At 67.4% G+C, this 8,259-nt stretch overlaps 1 protein-coding gene across 1 annotated transcript; it reads left to right on the top strand.

Annotated features, from left to right (window-relative positions):
• Nucleotides 1–2,134: 2,134 nt before the first annotated feature.
• Nucleotides 2,135–7,962, top strand: CKMT1A (creatine kinase, mitochondrial 1A). The gene is made up of 9 exons (XM_072982278.2): nt 2,135–2,697; nt 4,701–4,899; nt 4,986–5,081; nt 5,748–5,969; nt 6,302–6,387; nt 6,732–6,855; nt 7,118–7,252; nt 7,437–7,562; nt 7,735–7,962. Exons 1-9 carry the CDS (start codon nt 2,546–2,548, stop codon nt 7,849–7,851), a joined length of 1,257 nt encoding a protein of 418 aa, XP_072838379.1. The 5' UTR covers nt 2,135–2,545; the 3' UTR covers nt 7,852–7,962.
• The last annotated feature ends 297 nt before the right edge of the window (nt 7,963–8,259 follow it).

The raw sequence follows: 8,259 nt of genomic DNA, 5'->3' as shown, positions 1-8,259 counted from the left end.
GGGGGTGCTGAGTCCCCCCTTCTTGCCCCGGCCCGGTGCGGGTGGGTGCGTGGTGGTGGGGGGACACGTGCGGGTCCCTTTGCGGGCGCTTCCGTGGCGCAAAGGAGGGCGCGCTCCCGTCTCTTTGCCGTCCGGGCTGTCTGAGCGAGGGGGAGCCCCGGCCCGGCCTGGCCCGAGGCGGCAACCCGGAGGCACGCCTGCCCAGCGGGTGGCCAGGAGCCCCGAGGGCGCCTCCAGGCGGCGGGCAACTCCGGGGGCCTGGCCGAGCGGGACTCGCCGGATGAGGCCCTCGGTGGCCGTGGATCACCCGCAGGGGAGAGCTTCCCGGTGCCTTCTGGGCCTGCAACCCGGGAGAGACGGGAGGGCGGAAGCGCCCCGTTGGAGCGGCCGGCGGAGGAGGCGCTAAACGCCGGGCCTGAGCCGCCTTCTGCTCGAGGGCTTTTCAAAACCGGGCGGGCGGGCGGGCGGGCGGGCGGGCGGAGCAGCCTCTTTCCCGGCCCCCGCCATCCAGCTCTTCTTCAGCCCGGATGCCGCCGCTGATCCCGGGAAAGAAGGAGGGGGGCGGCCCCGTTTCAGGGAGGCCGCCTCGCCGCGCGGCTCCTCCGCCCCGGCCTTGGCCTGCTTCCAGCCTTTCCCTGGCCCGAGCCGTCGCGGGTCCAGGCCCCACTAGCGCCCAGCCGAGCCGGGGGCGCGGCCCCTCCCACTGCGGCAGAACCCGCTCGCTCTCCCCGCTGGCCAGCCAGGGCGCCAGGCCTGCGGATCCGCCTCGGACCCCCCTCCCCTCCCTCCCTCCCTCCCTCCCTCCCCTACCCCTGAGCTGCAGGCTGGCCAACTATTCCGAGGCGCAGCTTCCTTGGAGAGCAACGGGGGAGACATTGGGAGGCATCTTGCAAGGGAAGGGAGGGGAGAGAGAAGGACCCCCCTCCATCGGCCAGGAGAGAACTCAAATCGGGGAGGGAAACCCCCCCCCCGAACCCCTCCCCGTCCCTACACTTCCCTGGTGCTTAGGAGGCCACCGAGGTGTCTCGGAGGCCACAGGCCTCGGGCTCTCTTCCCGCAGGGCCGCCTGTTGCCCCGGTGGGAAGCCTGCCGGCAGGCAGGCGGAGATGCCACGGGGGCCCGTCTAGAGGGGCCTCTCTAAAAGGAATGGTACATAGAATTATGTGATATGACAATTAATAATAAACTGACATGTGATATGAAAATAAGAGGCTAATCAAAATATGATTTCATGAAAACATGGAGTATATTCTTGGAAAGTGTATTTCGGAGAGGGGAGGGATATAAACCGAGGGAAGAAACAATGAATTTTTTGAGAGAAAATTGATTGAATGAAGTTTAATGCTAGCCCTGAAGGTGATGGTGACACTATGTGATATGTATTTGTATTTTATTGAGGGTTTCTTTTTTGTGTGTGGTAGTAGGTTTATGTTGTGTAATTTAATTTAGAAAATAAGGCTAGAAGGGCCTCTCCCTGGCCGTCCGGGCTTGGCGGCCTCTCGCCCACCACGAACCTGCCCAGGTCGCCCGCCGGCGGCCCCCACCCGCCCCCTTCAGCCTTTCGCGAGTGCGGCCGGCAGGCAGGACGTTTCTTTGCGAAAGTGACCTGCCCTTTCCTCCTTCCCGCAAAGGGGCTGCCGGTCCTTTGGCTGTTTGGCTCCAGTTCGGGACCAAGCGGGGCTTCTCCTCTGAACCGCCCATTGACGCTTGGTCTGCTGTTGTGAAGGCTAAAGGAGGAGGAATGGGGTCCTGAGCTAGGAGTTCACACGCCCGTCGCCTGCCTGCCTGCCTGCCTGCCTGCCTGCCTGCCTGCCTGCCTGCCTGCCTGCCTGCCTGCCTGCCTGCCTTCCTTCCTTCCTTCCTTCCTTCCTTCCTTCCTTCCTTCCCAAGGCAGCTGCAGGGAAGGGCCCAGCTTCCACATTCTTGTGGAGCCCGAACAGGCGGGGACGCGTGGGGAAAGGCGCGGGTGGTGGGGCCAGCCTGGAGCTGAGCGTCCTCGGAGGAGCACCTGGCTGGGCGAGGCTTCCCAGGGAAGCCGGGGTGTGCCCCGCCGCCGGAGGAGGACTTTGCCCTTCGGCGCCCAGCCCTGCTACCGCCTGCCTCCAGGAGGGAAGGGTTCCGCCTGGCCTTGGTCTCCCGCCAGGCCGGCCCGTGGGCAAGGGCGAAAGGGGGGAGCCAGCCCCTGAGAATGTGCAGAGACCTCCCCTTGCCATCACTCCCGACTGCAGTCCGGGCGCCCCTCCTGTTTCTTTTGCGAGCGCTGTCCGCGGTGCTGGTGCTGAAACTCGTCGGGAGCCTCGCAGCCGCCGGGCCCGACAGGCACCCACCTGGCCAGGGGCCAAACTAAGCTGGGCTGGGCTGAGCTGGGCGGGCGGGCAGCGTAATCTGCGCGCTCCCCTCCCCCGCCAGCCCTCGCCTTTGTCGCGCCTCCCCGCCCGCCTCGCTGTGCCGACTCGCTGCGTGCCAGGCTCGTTCATCGCTGCAGCGCCCGATCTCTCCCCTGCTCGCTCGGCTTCTCCGCAGCCCGTTCAGCCGCAATAGCACCATGGCCAGCAGTTTCACCCGCGCCCTCTCTGCCCGGAGATCCGCCGGCCTTCTGGCACTGGCCGGGGCCGCCGGCTCGCTGGCAACTGGATTCCTCCTCTCCCGGGATGCGGTGGGCGCCGCCGAGGCCAAACGCCGCCTCTACCCACCCAGGTAGGACGGGAGCCGCAGCGGCCGGGCGGGGAATGCCCTTGGCAGGGTAGCCCCGGGCTCCGAGAGACCGGCCGCAGCCACGGGCAGCGAGGCAAGCCGAGCCGAGGCGGGGGAAGTGAAGGAGGGGGACGCCTTGCATTCCGCAGAGCCGGCGCTTGCGAGGAGGCGAGGGCTCCTTGGCTCAAAGGCGGAGGACCGTCTCCCCCGCTCCCCCTCCCCCGGCCACTGGGATGCTCCTGGAGTGGCCGCTGCCGCAGCCCGCACCCCTCCCGCCCCTCCCCCAGCCGTTCCCTCCCTTCCGCCTTGCAGGGCGAACAGGGGAGGCAGGCCACGGCTTCAAAGACCGACTCTGGGGCCCGGAGGAGCGGAGGCCTTCGGCAGTGTCCTCCTGGGCCAAGAGCCACTCTGCGCCTGAGGGTGAGGCTCAGGTGTGGCTCGAAGGGAGAGGGGGAGTAATCCACTCCTCAGTTCGCGCACCCGAGCTGAGGCAAAGCTGAGCCCTGGGAGGTCCTCCGCTTGCGCCCGGGGCCAGAGGGGCACCGTGGCGATGCCAAAGGCCGGATCCGGACACTGCGGCACCGAGAGGGTCAGGGGATGGCTAAGCACGGCCTTGATGGAACTGCAAGCTGCTCGTTCTCTGAGGCTCTTTTCCCTTCCACTTCGGCCAATCTCGAGAAGCCCTAAGGTCCGAGAAAAGAAATCCGTCTTTTCTTTTTTCTTCTTTTTGAATCGTCTCCAGCGCCCCCACTCCCTGACCCGACAGCACTAGGCCAGCCATCACTTGGGGAACCTGCCTCCTTTGAGGGCATGGTCCTTCCCAGGGAGCCACTTAAGGCAAGAATCCTGCAACATCCCCGTCAATGGTCGGGAAACAGCCCTCTCTACTAAAGAAATCAGGCAGAAAAGCCACCGGGGCAAAGGCGGCCCTGCCCTTCAGCCGGCAAAGCTCTGTCTCTGGGGCTGGCGAAGAGTGACGCTCGGGGGCCACACGAGATCCACCGTGGCTGGTCCCTCGGAGGGTCAGGGACTCCGATAGCCGCGGCCGGGAGAGGCGGGCGCTGGTTCTCCTTCCGGCCTCGAGGGCCCTTGTCCCTTCGCTGGCGCGCGCGCGCGCACACACACAGCCGCCCAGCTCCAAGCAGAGGAGGTCTGAGGGCCTGGTTCCACCCAAAGGCATCCTTTCCCCCCCCCCCCGCGCGCGCCATGCAATCTCTCCCGAAGGTCAGGCAAAGCTCAAAGCCCTCTAAACTGGGAACGAGGTCAGGAGACAGCGGCTTCTTAAGCCGATTAAGGAAAGCGCCTCCTTAATGCCCTCGACTCTTGGAGAGCCGCGCAGGTCCTTCCGTTCCTCTTCCGCGTGGCTGTTGCTCAAGTGACGGGGGGGGGGGAGGGAGAAAAACTTCCTTGACCCATAAGCAGTCCCGGAAAGGGACCAGGGGTGGGCTGATGGGCCCTCTCCGGCCATCGAGGGTCCAAGCACCTCGAGGTCAACCAACCCAGACGGTGCTCCGCACAGCCTCAGTGCTGTGAAATGTGCAAAGTTAAGGCAGGCCCTTGCCAGAAGTGAAGATCGATAACGAACGGGAGGCCGCCTTGCACTCTGAGACCTCGGGAGATGCCCGCCCGCCAGCCCAGAAACTCCCCAGCAGAGAAAGCTGCTCCTCTCCTTTGTCGGTTGTCCTTACCAAGGGCGGGGGGGGGCGTTGGGGGGAGAGGCTGAAGGAAAGAGCGAGCCCGGCAGGGCCTGAAGGCTTCCCCGCGCGGAGCCGGGCCGGGGCCGGGCTGAAGGCGGAGGCCCCTTCCCGAGGAGGCTCTCGGGCGCCTGCGGGGGGGGGGGGAAGGGAGAGGTCTCTAAAGAAAGGGGCCGGAGGAAAGGGGATCTCCTGCCGGCGAGGCCTGGGTGCTCAGGAGACTGAAAGGCCTGTCTCCTAGCAGGCTCGGGTTGTGTTTGCAATGCCAGAGGGAACTCGCCCCCCCTCTCCCTTCACTCGCCCTCCCCGCAGCGCCGAGTACCCGGACCTGCGCAAGCACAACAACTGCATGGCCAGCCACCTGACGCCCAGCCTCTACGCCCAGCTGTGCGACAAGGCCACGCCCAACGGCTGGACCCTGGACCAGTGCATCCAGACGGGAGTGGACAACCCCGGCCACCCCTTCATCAAGACCGTCGGCATGGTCGCGGGGGACGAGGAATCCTACGAGGTGAGCGCACCCCCCGTCCCGCGGCTCCCCCCCCCTCACCTCACCCGGCCCGGCCCTGGCTGAGCGGCCCTCTTTTGCGGCTCCAGGTGTTCGCAGGCCTGTTTGACCCGGTGATCGAAGAGCGGCACAACGGCTACAACCCCCGCACCATGAAGCACCCCACGGACCTGGACGCCAGCAAGGTGGGCGCGCGCGACCCATATATTCCAGGTCATCAAGGGAGGGAGGGAGGGAGGGAATAGGCCAGGTCCAGACAAGAGAGTGCCTACTACGTCCATAGGAGGTGGCTTCAAGACGCTGTTGAGAAGGAAACCATTAGCTAAGCAGGGACGTTCCTGAATATGAAATGCACAGACAGGCCAGCCGGGCTGAGTTGGGGGGCAGGTATTATGTATTAGTTATTTATTTACAATATTTTTAGCCGCACCATTACCAGTGGCTTCTGGTCTTCCCTCCCATAGGTGAGAGGATGCTGTGGGGCCCTTAAATCGGCGCCCAGAAAAGGGGCATTCTCCCCCTCCCTTTTCGGGAATCGCCCTGTGTGTGGGGGGGGGGGAGGCGCCTGTCCTGCTCCATGGCTCCTCGCAGGCAAGAAGGGCCAGACCCCAGAGAGAAGAGGGCTGGGGCCAGAGAATCCCGCTTGGGTTGGCGCAGGGGCCAGGCTCTTGCACCACCAGCCCCTCCCCCTCCTCCCCTCGCCTGTTCCAAAGGGAGCCCGTCCTGCCGACAGAACGAGGCCCTTCCACGCTAGACCAGAGCATTCCCCCACGGCGACGGCGACGCCCTCCCAGTGGCCTCGCGGTTAACACGGCGGCGCTCACCCGCTCGCCCGCCTTCTTCGCCCGCAGATCAAGGCGGGCCACTTCGACGAGCGCTACGTGCTCTCCTCGCGGGTCCGGACCGGGCGCAGCATCCGAGGCCTCAGCCTGCCCCCCGCTTGCTCTCGGGCCGAGCGTCGGGAGGTGGAGAAGGTCACCGCAGAAGCCCTGAGCGGCCTGACCGGGGACCTGGCCGGCAAGTACTACCGCCTCAGCGAAATGACCGAGAAGGAGCAGCAGCAGCTCATCGACGTGAGTGTCCCGGCGGGCAGGGAGAAGGGCCGAGCCGCGCCGACTTGCCCGGCAGAAGCGCGGAGGATCCAGCACCTGTGCCAGGCTGGAGGGGCGGCCAGATGGACGGCGGGCGGAGGAAGGCGGCGGGGGAGCAGCCCATCTCGGGAGCAGGACGGCGCGCCCGCTCCGCCTCGCTGGGGGTTGGCGCTGGGCTGGCCCGTGGCTGCCCTCCTGGCCTCGCTCCGCTCACTAGCGGTCTTCTGCAAGACCCTCGCCCAGCGCAGGGTCAAGGTTACGGTCATCCCTCCCTGACGCTCCCTCCCTCCCTCCCTCCCTCCTCTCGGTTTCAGGACCACTTTCTCTTCGACAAGCCGGTCTCCCCGCTGCTGACGGCCGCAGGCATGGCCCGGGACTGGCCCGACGCCCGAGGGATCTGGTAGGGCGTTGAGGGAGGAACGGGAGGGCGCAGGCGGCTCTCGCCCAGGCGGGGAGCCCGGGACACTCCGCAAGCGGGCAGCCGCATCCCGATCGCAGGACAGGCGCGGAGAGGCTGGACTCCCCGACCCGCCGCCACATAGGCAGGCAGGCAGGCAGGCAGGCAGGCTCCCCCGGGGGGGGGGCAGGAGAGGGCAGGTTGTGGGGAGCTCCCTCTCAAGGGGGCAGCGGAGGAAGGGAGGGAGCGGGCGGGGGGGGCTTTGGGACAGTCCTGGAGCCGGGCAAATGCCCCCAGCCGGTCAGGGCCTTAATCGCTCGCTCCTCCCCGCCCCCCCCCCCCCGCAGGCACAACCACGAGAAGACCTTCCTCCTCTGGATCAACGAGGAGGACCATACCCGCGTCATCTCCATGGAGAAGGGGGGCAACATGAAGCGAGTCTTCGAGCGGTTCTGCCGCGGCCTGAAGGAGGCGAGTGCAGCACCACCAGCCGCCCCCCCCCGCTGCTGCCGCCCCCCCTGCCCGCCCCCCCTCTCTCCCGGTCTGGGAGGTCACCGGCCCGCTTCCCTCCAGGAGCGGTCTGTGGCCGAGGGACCAGGCGAACAGGGCGCCGGGGAGAGGGAGGCTCTGCGCGGGGGGGGGGCGAGCGCGCGGGGGCGGGGGCGGTGGGAGGACTGGCCGGGCGAAGGAGCCCTGGTCCTCAGCGCCGCGCTCTCCTCACCTCGTTCTGCAGGTGGAGCGCCTGATCCAGGAGCGGGGCTGGGAGTTCATGTGGAACGAGCGCCTGGGTTACATCCTGACCTGCCCCTCCAACCTGGGGACCGGGCTTCGCGCCGGGGTGCACATCAAGCTCCCGCTCCTGAGCAAAGTGAGGGCGGGCGAAGGGAGGGGAGCTGCACCGCAGCCCTTCCCGGATACGGGTGGCGGCGGCGGGGGAGGGCACGGGCGCGCAGACGGGTTTTCCGCGGCAGAAGAGCGCCCAGCCCGGCGCCTCTCCACTCGGGCCCTTCACGGAACCGACCTCGGTCTCCCTCCCGCTTGGGCCTCTGCAGGACAGCCGCTTCGCTAAGATCCTGGAGAACCTGAGGCTGCAGAAACGGGGCACGGGCGGCGTGGACACGGCGGCCACCGGCGGCATCTTCGACATTTCCAACCTGGACCGCCTGGGCAAATCGGAGGTAAAGGCGGGCCTGGCGGGGGGGGGCGACCCGCGGGCGGGGAGGGAGAGGGGGAGGAAGGGGCCTGCCCGCTCACACACACACAAACACAAACACACACACACACACACACACACTCACACACACACACTCTCACACTCACACCCCGCCGCCTCTGCTCTCCGCCCCGCAGGTGGAGCTGGTGCAGCTGGTGATCGACGGCGTCAACTACCTGATCGACTGCGAGCGGCGCCTGGAGCGGGGCCAGGACATCCGCATCCCCTCGCCGGTGGCCCAGTTCCGGAACTGAGGGCCGAGCCGCGTCCTGCCCGGGCCTTTGCCCCCCCTCCCTCCCTCCCCGCGGAGCCCTGCGCTGCGCCGCGCCGGCGGCCCCCATAAACGACCAGCTGCGGTGACCTCCTCGTTGCCTCTGCCTCGTTTTGTCCCCGGCGGGCGGGCGGGAGGGCGGGGGGGGCGGCGGGGAGGAGGAGGAGGGGGGGAATGGCCGGGGCGAAGGAGACGCGCAGGAAGGGCCGGTGCAGGGCCCTCCTCTGCCCCGCTCCTCTCCGCGGCGGGGGTGGGGCGGCGGATCTTGACACAGGATCCTTCAGGCAAAGCCGGGTGGGGGTGAGGGGTGGGGATGGGCAGCAACCGCTTTATCGCAGGCGAGTCAAGGCCACGCCCAGCCTAGCAGGAGGCAGGAGGGAAGCCAGAGGGT

The sequence above is a fragment of the Pogona vitticeps genome, chromosome 12, assembly GCF_051106095.1.
Source record: "Pogona vitticeps strain Pit_001003342236 chromosome 12, PviZW2.1, whole genome shotgun sequence".
Classification (NCBI taxonomy): Eukaryota; Metazoa; Chordata; class Lepidosauria; order Squamata; family Agamidae; genus Pogona; species Pogona vitticeps.
The sequence above is the reverse complement of the archived record's forward strand: the minus strand, read 5'-3'. Positions and strand labels throughout refer to the sequence as shown.